At 43.3% G+C, this 26,811-nt stretch overlaps 2 protein-coding genes and 1 non-coding gene across 5 annotated transcripts in view; 2 read left to right on the top strand and 1 right to left on the bottom strand.

The window, feature by feature from the left end:
* CYP2D6 (cytochrome P450 family 2 subfamily D member 6) overlaps nt 1-9,543 on the top strand; it is a 17,131-nt gene extending 7,588 nt beyond the window's left edge. The window contains 1 exon segment of the mRNA XM_089921401.1: nt 3-9,543. Coding sequence (XP_089777527.1) covers nt 3-32 — 30 coding nt within the window. The 3' untranslated portion in view covers nt 33-9,543.
* LOC111186228 (uncharacterized) lies at nt 1,529-26,811 on the bottom strand. Of its 3 annotated transcripts, XM_022596549.3 has the most exons (10): nt 26,532-26,811; nt 10,895-10,976; nt 8,774-8,812; nt 7,827-7,870; nt 7,266-7,342; nt 3,046-3,111; nt 2,856-2,894; nt 2,387-2,575; nt 2,033-2,075; nt 1,529-1,687 (listed from the first exon to the last, which is right to left on the bottom strand). In XM_022596549.3, the coding sequence occupies exons 2-10, from the start codon at nt 10,918-10,920 to the stop codon at nt 1,566-1,568; spliced, it is 645 nt and encodes a 214-aa protein (XP_022452257.1). In that variant the 5' UTR covers nt 10,921-10,976; nt 26,532-26,811; the 3' UTR covers nt 1,529-1,565. The 3 variants fall into 3 exon arrangements, with proteins under 3 accessions (XP_022452257.1, XP_022452259.1, XP_022452258.1); XM_022596551.3 differs by lacking the exon at nt 8,774-8,812; XM_022596550.2 differs by lacking the exon at nt 26,532-26,811 and having other exon boundaries at nt 10,830-10,906.
* On the top strand, nt 16,949-17,021 carry TRNAR-CCU (transfer RNA arginine (anticodon CCU)). The gene has a single exon. It is a non-coding gene; the product is annotated as a tRNA-Arg (tRNA).

The following is a 26,811-nucleotide window of genomic DNA, read 5'->3' as shown; positions in this document are numbered from 1 at the left end:
CCCCCTACCAGCTCTGTGCTCTGCCCTGCTAGAGGTGGGCACCAAGCCCCCAACCCACTCCTCAGCAGTAGCCCTGATGTACAATAAACCAGTCTGGTGGCTCCAACCTGGCTTGAGTCCCACCCAGGGCCCCTGACCAGCCCCTTGGCGCTCATGGGGCCTCAGCAGCCTCCCCAGATCCAGCCCCTACCCCTGCCTGATCCATCCTTACCTGGCATTTGACCCCATTTGAGAGATGGGTATACCGAGGCTCAGAAGGTGACACCTTACCCCCTAGTCACCCTTGGAGACCCAATACTGGTTACTTGGGTTAGTGACAAAGTCTATAAATAGGTCCTGGCTTCTGCTGGAACGAACTAGAATAGGCTGGTGAGAGATTTCAGGCCCCAGAGGGGATGAGGAGGGCCCCACTCAACCTGGATGCCCACATTTCAGGCCCAGCCACCCTCAGCTTGCACCGCAGGCCAGCAGCTCAGCCAGCACCATCAAGTCTGCTGCCCCAAAAGCTGGCGAACTCAGGGATGGCTGGGAAGCAATAGGCCGGGTTAGCACCCACAGCTCAGTCTTCAGATGCCAGAGCTCTCCCTGGGAAGCCTGATGGCAGCCCAGGAGTGAGCCACCTCCCTGGGACTCTTAGTCACCCCAAGATAGGATGGGCCCCCTTTCCCTGTCCCTTAGGGATGCTCATCTCCCAGCCCCTGCCCAATAGTAGTTGCCACTCACGGCCACGCTGGAGTGGGAGGACACTCATCTAGGCTCCAACCCGGGCTCTATCCTCTGAGTGGCCAGGTCAGGCCGGGCACTCAGGAGGCTTGGCAGGGGCCAGGAATGAGCCCCTGTGGGCCGCAGGCATGCCCTAGGGACAGGGGTCAACCTTGGACCCATGTGACAATGGGGTGGCCAGAGCAGAAGGAGGCCATGTGGGGAGCTGGGAGGAGGACACCCTGGCTCTAGTCCTCGCTCTGCTGCGACACTGTGTGACCTCAGGCTTCTATTCCCCTTCAGCCAATGAGAAGTTTGCACCAGACGGCTGCTGGGGCCTGTCTTCCTGCTCTGACTCTGGAGCTGGGACCTCATTAGCCTGGAGCCCTAGCTGAGGGTGGGGACTGCCACCGTCTACCTGTGCCCACCACCCCGACAGTTTGTTCTGGCCTCTAAGCACGCACAGGCACCACCCAAGGGCTTCTAATGACTGTCTGCTTACCTGAGTCATAAGCAGACTTCCTGGTGCATTTAGGTTAACAGCTTGGGGACCACAGATACTCAAGGCAGAAGCACCGCCCCCAGCCAGGCCACTTTTGCCTTCATGACAGTGAGCTCCACAGCTCTTAGCATTCAGGGAACTTGGCCTCTCCCTTGGCACTGAGTCAGAAGACCAGCCAGGGCCCCGTTCAGTCTCCAGCTTATCCCCTGTCGTGGGCTTAGTGGCAGGAGGTGGTGTTCCTGCAGCTTATTGGAACAGGGAGCGTGGATGAAACCACACTGAGTTTGTGGAAACTTGAGGCCCCTGAAAGGAGGCAGCCAGGCCTGCAGAAGCAGCAACTCTGGATTTATTGGATATTTTGTCATTCGTGGCTCTGAGTCTTGGGGATGTCAGAGGCTGGGGACCAGGCCAGCCAGAGCTTCCTCAGGAGCTGGGGGACCCAGCCCCCAGGCCTCTCCTCCATTAGGTCCACCTCAGAAGCCTCTAAAAAGCACAAACAGACATGCCCTGTGGGTTCCTTGCTGGGAGGAACCTTTCCGCAGGGCCAGGGTACCCTCTGGTGCCAGGGAATCAGGTCAGCGTTGATATAAGGCTAGGCATTCCTCCACCCCAAGCACAGTGGCCTCAAGTCCTGCCAACCCAAGAAGGAAGCAGGAGGCAGGGGGTGCTCATCAGGAAAGACAGGGCATCCGGCTACCTGGGTTTCTTCCCTCCCCTCCCTGGGGCAGGAGGGTCAGGGAGGAGCTCGGCTGTCTGTGGCCTCTGCAGGGTCACCGAGCTTAGAGAGGAGAGCAGCCCTGCTACAGCAGGTGGGGCCAGTTGTCTTACCAGAAGTATATGCAGCAATCTCCTTTTGGACCTTTTTATTTTCCTGGGAAGGAAGAAGGGGGACAGTGGTGGGATGAGACAGGCTCTGCACTGTGCAGATGGGGAAATAGGCCTCCCTTCACAAGGAGTCAGGGGAGGCCAGGATTCAGATCTCCTCTGCTCAGGCCATGTCTACTCCTCTCAGCTCCTCACAGAGCTGTTGCTCGACTGAGATGGCAGTTTGGCTCAGTCATCTTGGGGGTGCCCCCGCCCCCCATTGCCCTCCTTCCCCAGGGCCTCTCCACTCCACCCTGCAGAGCCCTGGGGCTCCTCAGTAGGACCTATGCTGGGATGTTCCAGTCGAGGCTTCCTTACCTCCCAGCCTGGGGTCCCTGCCGCCTCCTCCTCCTCAGGTACCTCCTTCCCAGCAGGAATGGGGGAAGGAATGGGGCTGCCTGCTTCCTCTCCTGGTGACCTCATCTCCCCCTCGTCCGAAGACAAGATATCAGCCTCCTCCTTGGGGGCAGCATCATTCGGTCCTCCTGTTGCCTTCGGGGTCATGGCCTGCAGGGAGGGACAAGAGGGCAGAATATGGGCAGAAAGGCCCCCTGATCCCCCAACCCCTCTCCCTGTTCTCCACACCTGGAGTGTGTGTAGTTCTTTGTTTTTCCAAGGAAGCCCCTCCCTTCTCAGCTCACGCTGTGGTAGGGTTGTAGGTTTCCTAGAGGGGCCCTGCCACTCTCCCTGGGACCCCTGGCCATGAGCTGGGGCATCCCTGAGCCTCAGGGAGCTCTGACAGGAGACAGCCCCGGCCCCGGGCCCTTCCAGGGCAGGCCTCACTTACCTCAGAGTCTTGCTTCTCCCCACTCTTGACTCTGCGTCTCTGCAGAGGGAAACAGGGGAAGTGACATTCAGCTGTGAGTGTCTGGGAGTCCTTCCCTGCCTGGCCCATCCTCTTATGGTGTGCGCCTACCGAGGGTGCCCAGGACAGCCACCCTACCCCAGGGGGAGAGGGGTCCCCAGGCCTGACCCACCTGAGCGGTCACAGGGTAGCATTTATCCATCAGTCCCCACACTGGCCTTAAGGTCTCCCCTAAGGGCTGCATGACAAGGAGAAAGAGAGAGAGAAAGAAGGCTGAGGTGACATATTAAGGGCTCAGCTATGTACTAGTCCACTGTCAATGCCTGCTGCGAAGACACCCAAAGACTACCAAGGATTTAAGGAAAACTTCACACAAACAATAATTGATGGCTTTAGAAAGATAAACTTTGCATTTACAAAACAAGTATGGGCGCTAAAATAGAAATGTTCAAACAACAATCTCTAATTCTTCAAAAACAAATATGATATTATAATAGGAATTAAAAATTAAAAATCCAATCAAACTGTAGAAGGTAAAGAATAGAGAGAAGAGAGCGGGAGGTCCAACAGCTAAATCATAGATCTTTCTGAAAGAGGGAACAGAGACAACAAACTGGGGTGGCAGGGAGAGATATCAAATAAATATGTTCATTTTTTACCAAGACAATTTCCCAAAGATGAGCAACATGAGTTTCCAGAAGAGAAGGAATCGCCAAGTGTCCAGGACAATGGATGAAGGAGACCCACCCCAGATTATGCCATCAATAAATTTCAAAACACTGAGGATGAAGAGAACCTAAAAACTTCCAGAGATATGAAGAAAAAAGTCTGTTTTAGGAATTCAACTTTCATCAGACTTTTCAACACCAACCCTTTGAAGCCAGAAGAAAATGAGGAGCTTCAAAATCTGTCAGAAAATTATTTCTAGTCTAGAATTCTATACCTAGCCAAACTTAGTTAAATATGAATTAAGACCTTTTCGGATATGTAGTATCTCAAGACTACCCCTCAGGAAGCAACTGGAGGCTGTGCTCCCCCCAAATAAAGAGTAACATCAGCTCCCACACGTGAAAGAAGTGAAGCACTCCCCACAATGACGGTGAAGGGAGGTCCCAGGACAGCTGAGCAGCAGGCCTCAAGGACGTCCCGTCCAGATGGAAAGAGGAGGATGGAGGGCTCCATGAGATATGTCTCCAGGGAAACGATCATACAGATAAAACACCTAATTTGTCTAAGTGTATTGTAAGGAGATTAATATTTTGGGTAGAGATTTTGGATGAATTAATTATAGGTACAGAGAAAACAAATTTTTAAAAAAAGAGGAAAAAACAAAATTATACACAAAGAGTAGTTACAGTACACTACGTGACTCAGGAATACTATTTACATAGTTTTAAAATGTAAACCCTCAGGCTTCCCTGGTGGCGCAGTGGTTAAGAATCCGCCTGCCAATGCAGGGGACACGGGTTCGAGCCCTGGTCCGGGAAGATCCCACATGCCACAGAGCAGCTAGGCCCGTGCGCCACAACTACTGAAGCCCGTGTGCCTAGAGCCCATGCTCCACTCTAGAGAAGCCACTGCAGTGAGAAGCCCGCGCACTGCAACAAAGAGTAGCGCCCGCTCGCCGCAACTAGAGAAAGCCCGTGCGCAGCAACAAAGACCCAGTGCAGCCAAAAATTAATTAGTTAATAAAAAAATAAACACAATGTAAATCCTCAATATTGATCTAAATAAAATTACAATACAAGCCTATTAGAATGACTAAAAAAAAAGGTAAATGTTGGAAATGATATGCAACAAATGGACCCTCTCATTCATTGCCAGTGAGAATGCAAAATGGGTGCCAGCCATTTTGGAAAGGCTTTACAGTTTCCTACAAAACTAAATATACGCTTGCCGCATGACCCCACAATCCCACTGCTAGGTATTGACCTAAGTAAAAGGAAAACCTATGTTCACACAACACTTGTCCATGAACATTTATAGTGGTTTTATCTGTAAGTGCCAAAAAACTAGAAACAATCCAAATGTTTCTTACTTGGTGAATGGACAAACCGTGGTGCATCCATGCAATGGACAGCTACTCAGCAATAAGAAGGAACAAACACTGCTACACACAACTGGGTGGACCTCAAATGCCTTGTGCTAAGTGAAAGAAACCAGGCTCAAAAGATTACATACTGGGAAATTCCCTGGAGGTCCAGTGGGTAGGACTCTGTGCTTCCACTGCAGGGGGCCCAGGTTCAATCTCTGGTCAGGGAACTAAGATCCCACAATCCTGCTGCACAGCCAAATAAATAAAAGACTACATACTGGATGTTTTTTTGTTGTTGTTTATTTATTTATTTATTTATTTTACTTTTGGCTGCGCTGGGTCTTTGTCGCAGCGCACGGGCTCAGTACTTGCCCCATGGCATGTGGAATCTTAGTTCCCCGACCAGGATCGAACCCGCGTCCCCTGCATTGGAAGGCGGATTCTTAACCACTGGACCACCAGGGAAGTCCCTGGATGTTTCCATTTATATGACCATCTTGCAAAGGCAAAACTATGCGACCAGAAAACTGCCCACTGGATGGCAGGGGCTAGGAGTGGGGAAAAGGTTGACTATAAATGAGTATGGGGGAATTTTTTGAAATGATGAAACTGTTCTGTATCCTGGTTGTGGTGGCAATTATACAATTGCATACATTTGTCAAAACTCACAGAACTGCACACTAAAAAGGATGGATTTCACTCTGTATAAATAATACCTTAATTTTTTAAAAATGAGTGAAAAGAGCCCACTGTGTGGCAGAGGGACTTAAAAGCCAAAATGAGGACTTCCCTGGTGGTCCGGTGGTTAAGAATCCACCTGCCAATGCAGGGGACACGGGTTCGAGCCCTGGTCCGGGAAGATCCCACATGCCGCAGAGCAACTAGACTGCGTGCCACAACTACTGAAGCCCACGCGCCTAGAGCCCGTGCTCGGCAACAAGAGAAGCCACTGCAATGAGACGCCCGCGCACTGCACGAAGAGTAGCCCCCGCTCGCGGCAACTAGACAAAGCCAGCGCGCAGCAACGAAGACCCAACACAACCAAACATAAATAAATAAATAATAAAAATTAATTATTTAAAAAAAGCCAAAATGATATAAAAGTCAGCAAAAAAGCAAAACTGATACTTAAAATTTTTTAACACCTTAAGATGTCACTAGTCAGAATAAAACATTTACAATGCCAAAAACCAGGATATAACTATACTGGAAGACTAGAGAAAGGTGAGATGTATGTTGGAGGTGGCAGTAAGTGTGCAGCTGTTACGAGAGCTAAATCCTCATCTTTCGTTGTAGGAATTCATTCGATAACGTTTAAATCTGAAAAATTAAGACAAAGCAGGATAAGCTTTCTATTTAGAACCATGGAGGCAAAATCAAAGGCTTCAGCTAGAAAATTGGAAGCTGGAAAGACTCCCACCCTGGGTTGTGGGAATCATGGGTGAAGAGGATGGGTGAAGGGACAAAAGACAGCTAGTTTTTTGTTTCAAGTCTTAAAACTTTGACTCCTCGAACTATGTATATGCATATCTTTGATGACAATAAAACTTTTTAAAATGAAAATTTGGTTAATTAAAAAAAAAAAAAGGAAGCAACATAGGACTCTGTCTCTAAGGCACCTGCCAACATGGGCGTTATTAGGGCTCTCCAACCTCTGAATAGTCCCTCCCTAAATATGTAGCACACACTTCTCCGTGTTGCTGGGTCACAGATAAGCTTATTCCCACGAAAATCCTCTCTTCCCAATAGCACTAGATGGAGAGCAGGAAGCCTCCAGAGACCAGGTATGTGGCTCTGTCCTGTCACCTGGGGCAGCCTGGGTCTAGTCACTGTTCTTCTGGGAGCCTACGTTTCCTCCTCTATAAAGTGGGAGCTGCTGGGTTGCTGCAAGGTTTCAATAGATGGGCAACACCTAATCCAGCACGTGGCCCTTAGTGGGCATCCAGTGTCCATTTGTGTTTTCCTGACAGAGGGCTGGGAGGAGGGGCTTCTGCCATAGGTTCCTGGACCTGGGACGTTAAAGAGGGTACGTAACCCCAGGCAGGTGTCCTGCTCACCACCACCCGATTCACATATGAGTGTCAAACCATATTCCAGGGCTACTCACATGCATTAGGGGTCACCTGTTCCTTTAGGTTTGTCTAGGTCACTGCTACGGAGCCCTGAGGTGAGCTTACAGCCAGCCCATGGCGGGTGGGGCCTCTGTTTGACACTTTGCCAGGAACACAGGGAATTTCTCCAGAGCCCTCACATTCACACACACACACACAGTTGGTTGACCATTTGAGATCAAGGAGTATGACCTCTGTTTTTGCTACAGTGAGACAGTCCCTCTAAACTCGGACAGAGGTCCCTACCTGTGATGATTCCCCAGCAATCTCATGGTCAGGAGCTGTTTTCCCCACACACCCCTGAAAATAGTAGTATACCACTCCTGCAGGTAGAGGAAGAAAAACTAGTTAAAACGTTTAAAAGAGTGATGTGATTATTTTTAAATGTCAGTATTTACAATATGCCAGAAATTATATCCTTTTCAACTATTTTAATGTGTGATGAAAGATATTAGATATTAACTTACAATGTGTGAAGGGATAGTTTTTCAAAAGGTATGCAAGCAAAAATTTGAAGATCACTGCTGTAGGACATTTGGTTGTATGCGTTTTTTGGTTTGTTTGCCGGTTTTGTGGGGTATGCATGGATTTTAGAGTGAGATATGGGTTCAAATCCCAGACTCACCATGAAGGTGCAGAGGGAAGAAAGGGGGAAAGAAGCCCAGCCTTGGCTCTGAGCAGTGTGACCAGCCCTGGGGAGCCAGGTACATGGCAGTCTCAGGAGGGGGCCTCTGGGAATCCCAGTGAGTAGCTGGAGACTGGGGTCCTGCCATCATCCCCAAATTATCCCAGCACCCAGACCCTTACCTGCAAGAATGAAGATGTGTACTACATACAGCAACTTGTATAGCCTGGAAGGAAAGCAGAGCTGAGTGTGAGGCTGGGGCCTCGTGCCCTCACCAGTGGGTGCTGGTTTTCCTCCCCAGTCCAAGCCCCAGGACCTATTCCACCAGCACTCGTCCAATCAATACTTGTGGATGAATGAATCCATCAGCAGTAACAGGGCTCAGCCTGGGCTCCCTGCTGACTGGCCGGCATGCTCTGTGCCTCTGCCTACTGCTGAGAAAGCCAGACTTGGTGCCTGGAACCCACAAGGATCCCCTGACCCACTCCCTTCTCCTTTCCTTCTTTACTTGTTTACACAGGTCCATCTTGCCTCTCCAGCCAGAAGGCAGGGACTTAGCCTTGGCTGGACACTCATAGTTATTCATTCAAGTGCTGGATTAGCTCTTCCCCTCAAAGCCCTCCAAAGCCCTCCCTACTCTGGACTGACAGATCCCACAACCTGGATTAGAAATAATATCTCATTGTCCATCCTCCTCTTCTAGGACCCCTCCCTCAGGACAAACAGAGCGTCTTTTTTTAAATTTTTTTTTTGGCTGTGCTGCACTGCATGCAGGATGGTTCCTTGACCCGGGCCTCCACAGTGAAAGCGCCAAATCCTAACCACTAGGCAACCAGGGAACTCCCTCAAACAGAGCATCTTGGCACTGCCAGGATGATGGCTCCCTGCCTACACACACACACACACACACACACACGCATGTCCCACCTGTCAGTACCAGGTCCTCCACTCTGACCCTGAGTCCCAGAGACACTATAACACCCTCCACCCTGACCCTGAGTCCCAGAGACACTATAACAGTCAGGGAAAAGGGAATATAGAACCCTATTTTCCCGTCCTTGTGGCACCAAGTGAGGAGTCCCCTTTCCTGGTCTTTCGGGGCATGGTAACAGGCCCACCTAAACTTTACCTCTCTCTCTGGCAGCACAGACCAAACACCATTTTCAGTCTAAGAAGAAAAGATGGCAACAGTCAATGCATCACATAGACCCAGGGTCCTGGTGTTCCTTTACTCTGTGGCTTGCAGGGATTGCAATGGGCTAGAGGCAGTTGGGGGAATGGCAGGACCTCCACAAGCAGGGTTCATCCAGGGGAGAGCCTGCTGGTCACAGCTGGAGGCTAAACTCAGGAATCCGGAGTGGGCTAGCATTAGGAGCTTGGAAAATGCTCAGGAATTTCTCCCAAGACCTCAGAGCCCCAAACAAAAGCTGGTTTCAACGTCCTCAGAGCTGAAAAGGTAGGTCCCAGGGAATCAGGATGGGAAAAGCGGGGTTGGGAGAGGATTAAGGAAAAAGGTATAGCTCTATTAAACATTTTGTGTAAAATGACCCCAGGTGTAGGTGGCTAATTATAATAGTAAATAAAAATGATTTAAAACTACGAAGAGTTTAAAGTATTTTCTGTGTTACACAGCATTTTGGGAATAATCTTGGGAGTTCTGGGGGAGATTCCCTAGCTGCCTCAGAAATTCCCTCTCTGTCTAGAATCCCACCTTCAGTGTCAAATTGCATATAAACTGACACTGTGGTACAGTCAAGGTCTCCAGGGTGAGGTGGACCTCAGTGTGGCCTGGTGAGCCTCTGTTTCCCAAGTGAGTTCCCCATTCTCCACAGGGACTATTTCGCTTTTTTTGTTTGTTTGTTTGTTTTTTAGATGTACGTCGGCCTCTCACTGTTGCGGCCTCTCCCGTTGCGGAGCACAGGCTCCGGACGCGCAGGCTCAGCGGCCACGGCTCACGGGCCTAGCCACTCCGCGGCATGTGGGATCTTCCCGGACTGGGGCACGAACCCGTGTCCCCTGCATTGGCAGGCGGACTCTCAACCACTGCACCACCAGGGAAGCCCCACAGGGACTATTTCGGAATCTCTCTTTAAACCTCCAGCCCCTCCTCTGCCTTCCTTACCTTCACCAGGGAACACACGCGCTACCAGATGGGTGTTCTCTAGACTTTCTGCCACCAAACTCACCCATCCTCTGCTTCTCACAGGTCATTTCCTCTTCAGGGGAGGAGGCTGCGCGCCCCTCTCTGGGGCTAGCCCCCTCTCGTACTCCATTCACCTGGTCTTCTCATAACCTGGGTGTTTGGAGGTCCCCTCTCTCACTTGTATATTCATCCTTTCCTTTTCTGGCTCCTTCCTATCAGTATTTAAACATATCACTCACCTCTTCCACTAAAAAAAGAAAGGCCTTCTCCCTTGAACCCATATTCCTTCTCCAGATACAGTCCTTATTGTCCCCTACCCTTCACACCAGTCTCCTTGAGAGAGCTGACTGCAGTACGTGTCTTCACCCCTCTTCACCTCTCCCTCACTCCACAGCCCACTGCAATGTTTCTGTCCCCATCAACCTCTGAAGCCTCTTTCACCAAGGTCACCAATATGCTCCTAGTCACCAAATCCAGTGGGCCTTTTTCGGGCCTCAGCTCACTTCACCTCTCTGCAGGGAACTACAGCACCTCCCTTCATACTGAATTACCTTCTCTGAGAATACTGCTACCAGTATACTCAACAGTAAGCTTTTTAGTTATTTATAACTTGGTGTGAGCAAAGTTATCAGGCTTTTTCTGAGGGAAGGTTTGGAGGAGAGAAAATGAGTCCTGAGTGAGAGAAGAAGAGGGGGAAAGGGGGAACGTCAAGTAGAAAGGGATGCAGGACAGGCAGGCTAGGAGTCGTAAAGACAATTTTCACCTGCTTGGGTGGTTTATTGAGCGCAACCTTTTGAAACCGCTTTTACCAAATCTACCGACCCTGATGATGTTAGTGACTTGCAGAGTATCCTTTGACCATATCAGTGTACAGGCAACCTATTCACCTCCCCTCAGGCTCCAGGACTGAGACTGAGAAGGGCACCGGAGCTCAGCTAAGTCTGGCAGTCCAGTGCACAGCCCCTCCCCCTTTCACAGGAGAGCACTGTCTGTGTGTGACATCATGTCTTAGGGGGCTTTATGACAGGACAACCTCTCCAACCTTGGCCAGAGTAGCTTGTCATTGCCTCAGGGTGGCTTTAAATCCCAACCAGTCAGAGAAAGCACCTTTGTAGGTATCTCTTTTGTTCCATTCAATGCCATCAATGCTGCCTGAGCACCTGCAATGTGCCAAGCTCTGTGCAAAGCCCTGTAGAGACAAAGACACAAAGACACAAAGGTGTATAAGACTCAGTCTTGTCACATAACACAATAATCTCGTTTTTAAAATAAAAAACAAGAACACAGCCTGACCATTTCTAAGTGTAATCCATTTATTCAACCAGTGTCTGCTGAGCTTTCATTCTGGTCCAGGAATAATGCTGAGGGGATAGAAAGGTAAACAGGACACACAGACTGCCCTCAGGGTGCTTGAAGAAGTCAAATAGACATCTTCTGATTCAAGACAATAGCTTTTATACCCTCCCCAAATTACTATAAATGTAACTAAATAATAATTACAAAACTATGGTGGTTAAAACTGAAGAATGCCTTAGTTTCCCATACACATGAAATATTTACCAAGAAAGATCACATTCTCAACCATGAAACAAGCCTCTATAATTTAAAAGATTTAAGTAATTTCAAGTACATTCTTTGACCACATGGAATTAAATTATAAATTAGTAACAGAAAGATCCTAGAAAAATCCCCAAATAATTGGATACTAAATAACACACCTTTAAATAATATATGTGTATCAAATGTAGAGAACAAACGTATGGACACCAAGGGGGGAAAGTGGCAGGGGAGGTGAGGTGGTGGTGTGATGAATTGGGAGATCGGGATTGACATGTATACACTAATATGTATAAAATGGATAACTAATAAGAACCTGCTGTATAAAAAAAATAAAATAAAATTCAAAAATAAATACATAAATAATATATGTGTGAAATAGGGAATTCCCTGGCAGTCTAGTGGTTAGAACTCTGTGCTCACTGCCAAGGGCCTGGGTTCAATCCCTGGCCAGGCAACTAAGATCCCACAGGATTTGCAATGCAGCTAAAATATATATGTGTGTGTGTGTGTGTGTGTGTGTGTGTGTGTGTGTATACATATATATATGTATATATATGAAATAAAAAATCAAAAGGAAAGTTAGAAAGCATTTTGAACTGAAAGAAAAGAAAAAATATCAAAATTTATGGGATGCAGCTAAAGCAGTACATGGAGGGAAATTTATAGCACTAAAAACACCTATATTAGAAAATAAGAAATGTCTCTAGAAAATAAGCTTACGGTTACCAAAGGGGAAAGAGGGTGGGGGAGGGATAAATTAGGAGTTTGGGGTTAGCAGATACAAACCACTATATATAAAATAGATAAACATGGGACTTCCCTGGCAGTCCAGTGGTTAAGGCTCCGCACTTTCACTGCAGGGGGCGTGGGTTTCACTGCAGGGGGCATGGGGGCGTCAGGGAACTAAGATCCTGCATGCCATGTGGCACAGCCAAAAAGTAAAAAAAAATTAAAAAATAAAAAACAAGGTTCTACTGTATAGCACAGGGAACTATAATTCAACATCCTGTAATAAACTGTAATGGAAAAGAATATAAAAAAGAATATGTATAACTGAATCACTTTGCTCTACACCTGAAATTAACACAACATTGTAAATCAACTATACTTCAATAATTAATTAAAAAAGAAAATAAGAAATGTCTCAAATCAATGACCTCAGTTTCTACTTTCAGAAACTAGAAATGGAAGAGCAAATAAAAGCCAATGTAAGCACAAGAAATTTTAAAAATCAGAGTGAAAAGAAATGAAATAGAAAACAGACAAAGAAAAGAAAAAAGTCAATAAAACCAAAAGCTCAACAAAGTGTACAATCCTCTAGATAGACTAGATCAGGAAAAAATGAATAAGATGCGAATTATCAATATCAAGAATGATAAAGGTGACTGATGCAGATTCTATAGATACTAAAATAAGGGAACGTTATGAACAATGCTATGTGGATAAGTTTGACAACGTAGATGACATGGACAAAATCTTTAAAAGACACAAAGTACCAAAGCTCATGCAAGAAGAAATATATAACCTGAATAACTCTATATCTATTAAAGACATTGAATTTATTTAACTTTCCCACAAAGAAAACTTCAGGTCCACATGGCTTTACTAGTAAATTCTACCAAACTTCTGAGGAAGAAATAATACCAATTCTACACAAACTCTTCCAGAAAAAAAGGAGGAAATACTTCCCATCTTGTTTTATGAGGGCAGCATTATCTGATATCAAAACCAGACAAAGATGACATGAGAAAACTACAAAACAACATCCCTCATAAACATTGATGCAAATATTATTTACAAAATCTTAGCAAATTGAAAACAACAACATATAAAAAGATAATACATCATTACCAAAGGAGTTTACCCTCGGGAATGCAAGGTTGATTCAACATTCAAAAACCAATCAATATAAATTCACCATATTAATAGACTAAAAAACAAAACTCATATGATTATCTCAACAGATGCATAAAAAACATTTGACAAAATCAACATCTGTTCCTGAAAAAAATCTCCCAGCAAACTAGGAGTAGTTAGAACATCCTCAACCTGATGAAGGACATCTATGAAAAACTTAGAGCTAACAATATACCCGATGGTAAAATACTGAAGGTTTTCCCCTTAAATTCAGGAATAAGGCAAGGATGTTTGCCCTCATTGCTTCTATACAACATTGTACTGGAAGTTTTAGACAGTGAACTAAGTTGAGAAATAGAAGTAATTATCCCTTACACCATCGGTAAACCTACCACACTCCTGAAAGGGGCAACGATGTCAAAGAAGAAGCATAATATCAGACTTCCCTTACCATGCTTAATCTAGTCCAGTAACCAACCTAAAATCTGATTTATTATCACTTGTTGATTTTTTTCCTGAAGTCAAATTGTATACTTTTAGTAACAGATTTCTAGAGTGAGAACCTCATGACTGCGATGATTCAGCCCTTTACATGTATAACTTACAAAACTACTTGTGTTAACATTCCCTCAATTTATGCTGCAAATTGCAAATGAGACAAAAACCTCTCACTTGCATCTATATCATAATTAATTTTGCTCATTGATTATACTAATGTTTTTCAAATTTGATACAATCAGCCATTAAATGATGATCACCTCTTTCAATGAACTACAAAGATTAAAATTAAAAAATAAAAGAGAGAAGTAAAAGGTAACCAGATTGGAAAGGAAGAAATAAAACTGCCTTTATTTTGCAGACAACATGATTGTGTATAAAATCCTGTGGGATCATCCAAAAAGCTACCAGAGTTTTTAGCAAAGTGAAGGATATAAGATCAATATGTAAAAACCAATTGTATTTGTTGTGAACCTAAAAGTGCTCTTAAACAAATGTATTAAAAGTCAGTTGTTCATAGCACTGAACAATTGGGAATTGAAATTTTAAAAATATCATTTATTATAGCATCAAAAATATGAAATACTCTGACAAAAAATATGTGGAAGATCTGTACACTAAAAACTACAAAACATTATTGAAAGAAATTAAAGACCTAAATAAATGAAGAGATAAACCAAGGTTGTGAATCAGAAGATTCAAAATTATTAAAATATGAATTCCACACTCAAATTGATCTATAGATTCAGTGTAATCTCAATAAAATTTTCAGCAAACTTTTCTGGTAGTTGAAATTGATATGCTGTTCCTAAAGTCCATATGGAAGTGCCAACAACCTAGAATTTTGAAAAAGTAAAGTTGGACAGTAATCAAGACAGTATGAGATTGCTGATGTCAAGACAGATGGAACAGAATAGAGTCTAGATATAGACCCATATATTGTCAGTTGATTTTAGACAAAGGTGCAAATGCAATTCCTTGAAGTGAAGGAAGCCTTGACCCTTAAATCATATAATTTTAAATTGACTTAATGAGGCAAAAGTGACACCAAGCTTTCCATATGTATACATATCCTGGTTAAGATTTTTGAACATAAAGAACAAGAAAACATTAAGGCAGGAAAAAAAAAAAGGTTACCTAAAAAGAAAAAAGAATCAGAAATCAGAATGGCATAAGAATTACCACATGAAATACTAAATGTTAAAGGACAGTGTAGTCATGTTCTACAGAGTTTTGAGGGAAAATGATTGTGACTCAAGAATTCTATGCTGAGCCAAGTCAGCTTTCGGTGTCAAGACAACAGAAAGGTTCTCAGGAGCCACTAAGGCCAGACATCAGACTGCCATCTGTGTACGGTGCCTCTCTCTCCTACCTCAAACAACAGAGGTAAAAGAAAGTAGATCTTTAAATAAATCCATAATAGCGCTGGAAAGCAAAATGTGGTACCCTGTTGAACCAGAAGCCATAAGGAATCTCTCAGAAATGGAAGGCAGGCAGGATGCGGTTGACAGAGGAAACCAAAGAACAAAATACAGGCAGGAGAACATCACTGTGAGAGGCAGAGAGTCCCTGGGAGTCTCTGTCCGTCAGAGTGACAGATCTGGGGAGCAGGAGAGAAACTTATTGGGATGATTGGTTTGGGGATTCATGTGAAGCAAAAAGATGACGACTTCCTCTCTTTCCCCACCTGTGGCAAGCAGACAAAAATAGATGCATCAACCACCAGGTGAGAGCAATGATTGTGAGGCCCCTTGCTGGATGGCTGGTAACACCCAGCAGGACTGGGGAACCCCATTATCCCAAAGTCTAACCATAAGTGTACCCTGCCTAGCAATGTCTTATCCTGACTCCACAGAGACTAATGCCACTTCACAGTAAATAAAACCATTCAAAGAGAATCCATCAGAGAATCTCAAAGACAGACTTGAGCACTTAGCCAGAACTTGCCAAATATTTGAGGAAAACCAACAGTAGAAAAGAGAGGCACAATGCTATACAAACAAAAAAAAACTAATGACTAAGGAAAAGAGTTAATAGAAAAAACCAAAAGAGACTTTAAAGTAAATATTAAAATCCTCAGAAAGATAAAAGAGGATATGGCACCCATAAAAGTGAATTGTCTATTAGGGAAAAGAAACAGCTACAGTGGAAATAAAAATAGAGCTGGTGTGGGCTTCCCTGGTGGCGTGGTGGTTGGGGGTCCGCCTGCTGATGCAGGGGACACGGGTTCGTGCCCCGGTCCGGGAGGATCCCACATGCCGCAGAGCGGCTGGTCCCGTGAGCCATGGCCGCTGAGCCTGCGCGTCCGGAGCCTGTGCTCCGCAGCGGGAGAGGCCGCAACAGTGAGAGGCCCGCGTACCAAAAAAAAAAAAAATAGAGCTGGTGAAATATCGGCTTCCCACTAAGGCTTTTCAAAGACTTAAAAGTTTCAGCCGTGAGGGAGTAGCTGGTATTGGATTTACCTTTGCACAATAAACAAACATAAAAGGGGACAAAATACATTCAACTACTTTTAGGCATGGAGAGCAACCAATGCAGATTTTCTCCTGAGGGTACTTCCCTAAGTGTGACCTGCAGTGGTCGAGCCAAGACAGGGAGCAGAATTCTTACTGGGTATAAGAGGCAGAGCCTGGGGTTTAGGGCTGCTAGTGTCACAGAATTTTGAGGGTCAGGGAAGTGAAGTGGAGGTAACCATAGGCAAAGAGCCTGAAAGGTCTGAGTATAGATGTTCGAGTCCTTGGCCAACTGCTGGGCTGAGCAGATAAGACAGCGTAGCATACAACTTCGGGGAGCTGAGAGCACATGGGGAAATTCAGAGTCACATAGTGCTGGATGACACTGGAGCCTGGGCCTGGCCAAAGTGAAGAGATTTTGGTGCATACTCCAGGCATTCAGTTAAGACTCCAGAAAAGCATCACCCTAGGAATAAGGACTGCATCTACAACTATGGGCAAAACTAAAATACTTCCAATTAACTGAAACCTAAATTCAAGCCTCAAATCCTGCCAAAACAAAACTTGATGTTCCTTTTTTATGTTTTTGTGGTTTTAAAAAAACGTTTATTTTATATTGGAGTATAGTTGACTTACAATGTTGTGTTAGTTTCAGGTGTACAGCAATGTGATTCAGTTATACATATACATGTATCTATTATTTTTCTTGATATTCCTTTAGAGAAAAATTAACATAATCTACAACATATCCATGATGCCCAGCTAACAATAAAAGTTACTAAACTTTGGGACTTCCCTGGTGGCACAGTGGTTAAGACTCTGCGCTCCTAATGCAGAGGGCCTGGGTTCAATCCCTAGTCAGGGAACTAGATCCCACATGCATGTCACAACTAAGGAGCCCACGTGCTGCAACTAAGGAGCTGATGAGCCACAACTAAGGAGCCAGCAAGCCGCAACTAAGACCCAGTGCAACCAAATAAATAAATATTTTTGTTAAAAGTTACTAAACTTATAAAGAAGGAGGAAAAATTAACTGATAATTAAGAGAGAAACAGTCAAAGAAGTTGACCCAGGGATAATCTAGATATTGGAGTTAGCAGATAGGGACTTTCAAAAATGGCTATGATTAGCATGTTAAAGAAAATAAGACAAAAAGACAGACAAAACAGATGAAGAGCTAGAGTAATTCAACAGAGAATTCAACTCAGTAAAAAATCAAATAGACACTGTGGTAGGACAGCCTCTAAGATAGTCACTAATAATCTCCACTTCCTAGTATTCATTTGAGTGTGGTCTGGATTTATTGAATAAATTTGGTAGAAGTGAGATGCCACTTCCAAAATAAGTTACGAAAAAGACTGTGGCTTCCATCTTGAACACTGCACTCACTCCCACCCCCTGAACACTTGCTACGGGAAGCAGGTGCCTTATAATGAGGCAGCCCTGTGGAGAGCCCAAGTGATGAGGGCCCAAGGCCTGCCAACAACCATGAGGTGGATGCCACCTCACACTCTTCCCCAGCCCAGGTGAGCCCTCAATGATACCACAGTGCCAGCTGACGACCACCTCATGAGGGACCTTGAGCCAGAGGCACACAGCTAAGCCTCACCTGGATTCCTGGTCCCTAGGAAACCATGAGATAATAAATGTTTGTTGTTTTAGCTGATAAGTTTTGAGGTAATTTGTCCATAGCAATAGATAATAGACATTCTAGAACAAGATACAATATCTGACATTAAGAACTCACTGGACCAAATGGGTTAACAGCAGACACAGCAGAAAATAGAATTAGTGTGGGGAACAGGTACAAGATGCTTTGTGAGCAACAAATGCTCTGTTCTCTGATCCCCATCCAAAGGTCTTGAGTTTCTCTTAGGGTCTGAATATACATATGCATACTATGTGTAAAGCATTCTATGTTCCCTGTTAGGAAAACTCAGCAGTATAAAGATGTCATTTTTTTTCAGGGGGGCCACACCCACAGCTTGTGGGATCTTAGTTCCCCCACCAGGGATTGAACCCACACCCTCAGCAGTGAAAGCACAGAGTCCTAACCACTGGACAGCCAGGGAATTCCCAAGATGTCATTTCTATATTCAATTATAATCCATATTCAATGCAATCTCAATCAAAATCCTGATGATATATTTTTTTGTTTAGTTGTTTCCAGTTTTACTGAGAAATAATTGACATACATCACTGTAAAATTTTAATACATACAGCATGATGGTTTTATTTACATATATTGTGAAATAATTACCACAGTAGGTTCAGCTAACATCCATCTTCTCATATAGGTACAATAAAAAGAAAAAAAATTTCTCCTTATGATGAGAACTCTTAGGATTTACTCTTAAGAACTTTCCTATGTATCATAGAGCAGTGTAAGCTATAGTCATGTTGTGTATTACATCCCTAGTACTCATTTATCTTAAAACTGGAAATTTGTACCTTTTGACCTCCTTTCTCTAATTCCCCCTCTCTCTACCCCCTGCCTCTGTGACTTTGGGGTTTTTTTTTTTTTGTTTTTAGATTCCACATGTAAGTGAGATCATACAGTATTTTTCTTTCTCTGTACGACTTATTTCACTTATCATAATGCCTTCAAGGTCCATCCATGCTGTTGCAAATGGTAGGATTTCCTGGTTTTTCATGTCTGAATAATATTCCATTGTATATTTAGACCACAACTTCTTTATCCGTTCATCCATCAGTGGACACTTATGTTGCTTCCATGTCTTGTCTATTATAAATAATGCTGCTATGAACGTGGGGATGCAGATATCTCTTCAAGTTGGTGTTTTCATCTCCTTTGGCTACATTCCCAGAAATGGAATAGCTGGATTATATGGTAATTCTAATTCTTAATTTTTTAAGGATCCTCCATAGTGTGTTTCATAGTGGCTGTGCCAATTTACAATCCCACCAACAGGGTTTCCTTTTCCTTTCACAACCGTGCCATGATTTGTTATCTCTTGTTTTTTTGATGATGGCCATTCTAACAGGCATGAGGTGATATCTCATTGTGGTTTTAATTTGCATTTTCTCAATGACTAGTGATGTTGAGCATCTTTTCACGTACCTGTTGGCCTTTCATATATCTTCTTTGGAGAAATGTCTATTCAGGTCCTTCACCCATTTTTTAATTGGGTTATTTGGTTTCTCTGTTCGTTTGTTTTGCTACTGATTCTTTACATACTTTGGATATTATAACTAAAATAAAGGAGAAACCTTGAGAGTAGCCAGAGAAAAACAAATCTAGGACCTATATGAGAAAAATCAATTTGAACGACAGCTAATTTCTCATTAGAGGCCATAGAGGCCAGAAGGAAGTGACACAATACTTTTCAAGTGTTGAAATGTCAATCCAGAATCCCATATCCATTGAAAATATCCTTCAGGAATGCTGGGGGAAATCAGGAAATTCTCAGATGAAGGAAAACCAAGAGAATTTGTCACCAACTGATAGGCTCAACTGACTTTTTTTGTGGAGGTAAAATTGGTATATTACATTTTATGAGTTTCAGTTGTACAACATTATAATCTGATATCTGTATACACTACAAAGTGATCACCACCAAAAGTCTAGTTACCATCCATCACCATACAATTGACCCTCTTCACCCATTTCACCTACCCTCCAGCTCCCTTCTGCTCTGGTAATCACCAATCTGTTCTCTGTACCTATGAGTTTGTTTTTGTTTTATTTGCTCATTGTTTTTTGCTTGCTTTTTTTTGTTTTGTTTTGTTTTTTAGATTCTACATATGAGTGAAATCATATGGTATTTGTCTTTCTCGAGATCCATCCATGTTGTCACAAATGTCAAGATTTTCTTTTTTCCTTTCATTCTTTTCCTGTTTTGCTGATCTGTCTGTCCGTTTTTTATGCCAATACCATACTGTTTTGATTATTGTAGCTTTTAACTGAATTTTGATAAGGGTGCAAAAGCAATTCAGTGGAGGAAAGCTGGCTTTTCAACAAATGGTTCTGGAGTAATCAGACATCCATAGGCAAAAACAAAACCCCTCAATCTAAATCTAACAGCTTATATGAAAATTAACTCAAAATGGGCCATGTACTTAAATGTAAAACATAAAACTCTTAGGAAAACAATCATAGAAAATCTTCTGGACCTAGGGCTAGGGTTCTTAAATTTGACACCAAAAGCACAGTCCACAAAAGGAAAAAAAATTATAAATTGGCTTTCATCAAAATTAAACACTCCTGCTCTGTGAAAGACCGTGCAGAAAAGATGAAAAATCAAGCTACAGAGTGGTAGAAAATGTTTGCAAACCATGTATCTGACAAAGAACTAGCACCTAGAACATATAAAGAACTCTCAAAATTCAACAGGTAAACAATTTAATTAGAATATGGGCAAAAGACATGAAAAGCCATTTCACTAGAGAAAATATAAGATGGGAAATAAGCACATGAAAGGATGTCAACATCACTAGCCATAAGTGAAATGCAAATTAAAACAATAATGAGCTATTCCTACACATCTATCAAATGGCTAAAATTAAAAAGTTGCTTCACCAAAAGCAGAACAGGAACTGGGTCACTCATATATTGCTAATCAGAATGCAAAATGGTACAGCTGCTCTGGAAAACAATTTAATAGTTTCTTACACAACTAAATATGCAACAAACACATAACCCAGCAATTGCACTCCTGGGCATTTATACTAAAGAAATGAAGGCTTGTGTTAACACAAAAGCTGTACACAAATACGTACAGTTTTACTTATAATAGCCCCAAACTGGAAACAACCCAGATGTCCTTTAAGGGGTGAATGGTTAAACTGTGGTAAATCCATACCATGGAATACTACTCAGAAATAAGAAGGAATAAACCACTGATACATATATCAACCTGGATGAATCTCAAGAGAATTATGCTGAGTGAAAAAAAAAAATCCCATCCAAAAGGCTGCATACTGTATGATTCTGTTTATAAAACATTCTTCAAATAACAAAATTATAAAAATGGAGTCCCTTTATTAGGGAGGGACTAAGGAAGGAAAAGGATGACATGAGGGATCCTTGTGGTGATGGAAATATTCTGTATCTTGATTATATCAATGTCAAGTTTGACATTGATTTAATCAATGTCAACATTGATTATATCAATGTTGCGATATAGTACTATTGTTTTACAATACGTTACCATTGGGAAAAACTGGGTAAAGGGTACATCTGACTTTTCTGTGTTATTTCTTATACATGTGAATCTATAATTATCTTAAAAGTTTAATTTAAAATGTGTAGCATAATACAGGGAAAATTATAAAAGCTGCTTTCCCTTCCCTACAGGGGCCAGAAAGAAAAGGCTGGGTATAAGGCGTTGTGGCTGTGTATCTTGGCCCTGATGGATCAATTCCTGATACCTCCCCGTTGCTTTTGCTTCCATCTTGGGACCCCATGATCCCATATACCACTGGAACCCAAAACACCCTCTGCTCAAATCTCTGACTCTAAGGTGGTGGTCTCAGGAAGAAAGATGCAACCATTTTAGATAGAAAAGCTTTAAATCAAGGCCAAAAGTGGGGTGAGAGGAGGGATGGAGTAGAAGAACAACACCGAACCCACGTAAAAAATTCTGGGAGCTGGGACTTCCCTGGAAGTCCAGTGGTTAAGACTTTGCCTTCCAGTGCAGGGGGTGTGGGTTCGATCCCTATTCGGGGAGCTAAGATGCCACATGGCTCGAGGCCAAAATACCAAAACATAAAACGGAAGCAATATTGTAACAAATTCAATAAAGACTTTAAAATGGTCCACATCAAAAAAATCTTAAAAAAAAAATTCTGGGATCTAGTTCTCACTCCACTACCAACAGCACAAGTATCTTAAATGCTGAGGTCTTCAATTCAACCCAATTTAACATTCACTGGGCACCAACGACAGTGGCGAGAGGTGGCTAGGGGTAGTGGTTAGTCCTTAACCTATATGTACATCAATGTCCCCTACCAAAAAAAAGTAATATTCTTTTCTACAGAAAATTGAAAAATTTGGGTTAAATTGAAAATCTTGGGTTAAATGTTCATAAAATCACCTTTAGAAATCTCTATTTGTATTAATCCATAACATATAAGTAAAAAATGGGGGCTTAAGATGCAAACACAGCATCTAGGCAATGTCCTGGGTGCATTCCAACCCTCCCACATCAACAAGACTACCACCCTCCACTGGTTCTTGGTCACTAGGATATACTCTGTAAATGTGTTGTAGGGATTGAGGCTAAAGAAAGTTAACGGGATTCTCATAATCTGATTAGTAGGCAAAGGAAAGAAAACTGACATTTATCAAACATCTGTGTGAAGCAGACACTCTTCCAGGCGCTTCATAGTATATACATTATCTCATTTAATCCTCTCAACCCTGTGTGGCAGCCATTGTTATGCCCGTTTTACAGATGCAGAAACCAACGTTCATGGAGGAAAGGTAACATGCAGCTTGTAACTGATATCAGGGACTGACAAATTTTTTTCACTATATGCTACATTGCCTCTAATTTTATAGAGGATATTTATTTTCTGTACTGTGCCATCCGGTCCAATTTTCTAAAATCATTGTTTTTAATAAGGACAAATAGGGTTTTTTCCTTTTTTAAGGTGATGAAAGGAAGAAGGCATTATTAAGGCACACTGGACTTTACACATTTGAAAAATCATCAGACCTTTTTTTTTGGCTGCGCTGTGTGGCATGTGAGATCTTAGTTCCCCGACAAGGGATCGAACCCGCGCCCCCTGCATTGGAAGTGCGGAGTCTTAACCACTGGACCGCCAGGGAAGTCCTGAGACCATTTTTTTCCAACAGCTTTATTGAGATATAATTTTCATACCATAAAATTCATTCTTCACCCATTTTAAGTGTACAATTCAATAAATTTTAGTATATTTACAAAGTTGTACACTATCACCATGAACTAATTTTAGGGCATTTCCATCAGCCTAAACAGAAACCTTATGCTACATTTACTCCTCATTTCTACTCAGCTCACTAATCTACTTTCTGTCTCTATAGATTTGCCTTTCCTAAACCCTTCATACAAATGGTATCATACTGTATTGTTGTGTGTCTATCTTCTTTCTCTGAGCATAATGTTTTCAAGGTTCATCCTGGCTGAAGAGTTTTCTATTGTATGGATGTACCATATTTTGTTTATCCACTTAAAAAAATTTTTTTTGGTATATCCAGTTGATAGGCTTTGGGGCTGTTTCTACTTTTTAGCTATTGTGACTAATGCTGCTATAACAATTCACATACAAGTCTTTGTGTGGACAAACCTTTTCATTTCTCCTGGGTAGATACTAGGATTGGAATTGCTGGATCATATATAGTTAAGTCCATGTTTACCTTTTTAAGAAACTGCCAGACTGTTTTCCAAAGTAGCTGTACCATTTTACATTCCCATTAGCAACGTACGAGGGTTCCAATTTCTCCATGTCCCCACCAACACTGACTGTTGTCTGTTTTCTATTTTAGGCATTCTAGTGGGTGAGAAATGGTATCTTACGGTTTTGATTTGCATTTACCTAATGAACGCTGAGTGTCTTTTCATGTATTATTGGTCATTTGTATCACTTCTTGAGAAAAACAGCTATTCAAAGCCTTTGCCCATTTAAAAAAAAAAAGCCTATTTTTTTAAGAGCAGTTTTAAGTTCACAGAAAAACTGAGTGCAAAGTACAGAGTTTCCATATACCCCTTGCCCTGCCCACCCTCCAGCCTCCCCCACTACCAACATGCCCCATCAGAGTGCTATATTTGTTGCAATGGAAGAACCTAGATTGACACATCATTGCCATCCAAAGTCCACAGTTTACATTCGGGTTCACTCTGTGGGTTTGGACAAGTATATAATGACATGTATTCACCATTATAGCATCATTCAGAATGGTTTCTGACCTAAAAACCCTCTGTGTTGTACCTATTCATCCCTCTTTCTACCCTAGTCCCTGACAATCAATGATCTTTTTATTGGCTCCATAGTTTTGCCTTTTTCTAGTATGTCATATAGCTAGAATCATACAGTATGTAGCCTTTTCAGATTGGCTTCTTTCACTTAGTAATATCCATTAAAGTTTCCTCCATGTCTTTTCACGACTCATTTCTTTCTAATGCTCCAAAATATTCCATTGTCTGCATGTACCACAGTTTATTTGTTCACATCCTGAAGGCCTTCTTTGTGGCTTCCAACTTTTGACAATCATGAATAAAACTGTTATAAACATCCATGTGCAGGTTTTTGTGTGGACATAAGTTTTCAACTCATCTGGGTAAATACCAAGGTGCGTGATTACTGGATTATATGGTAAGAGTATGCTAGTTTTTTTTGTTTGTTCGTTTTGGGGTTTTTTTGGCTGCCCCTCACAGCATGTGGGATCTTAGCTCCCGGACCAGGGATCGAACCCAAGCCCCCTGTGGTGAAAGCACAGAGTTTTAACCACTGGACTGCCAGGGAAGTACAGAGTATGCTAGTTTTGCAAGAAACTGCCGAACTGTCTTCCAAACAAGCTGTATTCCCACCAGCAATGAGAGTTCCTGCTGCTCCACATCCTCATTAGCATTTGGTGTTGTCAGCTTTGCTTATTTTTATATTGAGCTATTTTTTTTGAGTTGTGTCTTTTATATATTCCAGATACAAGTCCTTTATGGAATATACCATTTGCAAATATTTTCCCCCAGTTGTGAGTTGTTTTAGAGACCTTTTTTTTTTTTCAATGAATAAGAATATTAAACACTAAACTCATGACAGTGGTTACTCCTAGAGGAGGCAGGAGCATGAACCAGGTCAGAATTACACAGGTGGGTATCAGAGGTAGAGCGCAGACTCTGGAGTCAGCTACCTGGGTCTCAACCCAGTATTGTCAAGTAACTTAGCCTCTGTGTTTCAGTTTCCTCATCTGTAGAATGGGTATAACAGCGCCTATCTCACAGGTGTGTTTCAAGGCTTAAACAAGTTAATGTGCCTGAAGAATGTAAAACAGTGGTTACCAGGAGCATGGTACACATTACATAAATGTTAACTGTACTACAACTTCTTGAGGTGGGTACTGAAGTTCAAAAGTTCCCATTCTACCATGCTTTATCACTTACATATGTTACATGCTTTTTTAACTTTTGGGGAAGGCTTTTATTCTTGGTTCCTATTTCTTTCCACTACCCCATCTCACAGTTACCACATTTTTATATTTCAGAAGTTCTTTCTTAACTAATATCTAGTAGATGCCTTTAACAGCAGGCTATAGATACATTGTCTCATTTTGTTTTATCACCTCAGCTCTTTTTTTTTTTAACATGTTTATTGGAGTATAATTGCTTTACAATGGTGTGTTAGTTTCTTTTTTATAACAAAGTAAATCAGCTATACATATACGTATCTCCATATCTCCTCCCTCTTGCATCTCCCTCCCACCCTCCCTATCCCACCCCTCGAGGTAGTCACAATGTTACAAGCTTTCTTTTCATGCATAATTCATTTAAATGTACAAATACATTTTAAAAAATAATACAGGGGAAAAATCCAATTTTTTACCCTTTAAAATGGGTAAGACTGGGCTAGATGCAGGGCCATCCCCCATGCTGGCTGGGGTTCCAGAGCTAAGCTCAGCCCTGGCCCCTGCTGCTTCCCCAAAACTCACAAAGTATCTCTCAACTGCATTTTCAGAAATGACCAGTGGACTCCAGGCAGGAGTCAGTCTGGGGCAGAACCTAAAATGGCAAGTGACCTAGGCTGCACCACCTCACTTTCTTCACCTGTAAAATGGGGATGCTAACAGTACCTACCTGATCTATGAGATTAACTAAGACTTAAGTAGAAAATCTACGCACGGCCTGACATGTTGTTAGCTGTTATTTTTCCCTTTACCCTTCCAGGCTCCCCTTGATGTTCAGAGATATCCTCAGTAGAAAAATGCTGGGAAAGGGACTTCCCTGCTGGTCCAGTGCTTAAGACTCTGTGCCTCCACTGCAAGGGGCGCGGGTTCAATCCCTAGTGGGGGAACTAAGATCTCTCATGCCCTGCAGCAAGGCCAAAAAAAAAGAAAAGAAAAAAAAAATGCCAGGAAAGAGAGAGGTACCCAGAATGGACGATCTAACGTTCCTTCCAGCTCCAAAACTCTGGGCTGTTTTTCATAGAGATCCAGAGTTTGGGATGAAAACGTCCCCGTCTAAAATGGGGCTGATGATATAACCCACCTCCCTGGGCTGTGGAGAAGGGCCGAGAAGCTCAGAAGCTCAAGGCCAGGAGAGCGCTTTCACGTCTCTACCTCGCTTCAAAAGAGTTGGTTTATAAGGGGGAAAAAGAGTTATTGCGGAAAAGCCGCAGAGGTGCCAGGCCAACGCCACAGCAGCCCAGGCGCCATTACTTGCCTCAGCAGGGCCCACGGCCCGAGCGCGGAAGATCCACGACGTGCGTGCGGATGGGCGCTACCACACTAGCGCCCGGGGCAGTTCGCGGGCGTGACGCAGTGGACGCCAGACAGCAGGCACGCGCCAACTCGCGGCACAACGGCTGGCCTGGGCCCGAGCGGCCCCTGGCGGCGCGGTCGGGCGACCGTTAGGACGTTCAACGGCCGAGTGTAAGATTCCGCAGGTGAGCCAGCGCAGCCTCCACCTGCCTCTCTCACACAGAGAGGGAGAGAGGGAGAGA

This window comes from Delphinapterus leucas, chromosome 11 (assembly GCF_059928025.1).
Source record: "Delphinapterus leucas isolate spDelLeu-1000000601 "Yukka" chromosome 11, BTC_Dleu_Yukka2, whole genome shotgun sequence".
Lineage (NCBI taxonomy): Eukaryota > Metazoa > Chordata > Mammalia > Artiodactyla > Monodontidae > Delphinapterus > Delphinapterus leucas.
This window is presented reverse-complemented; position numbering and strand designations above follow the sequence as displayed.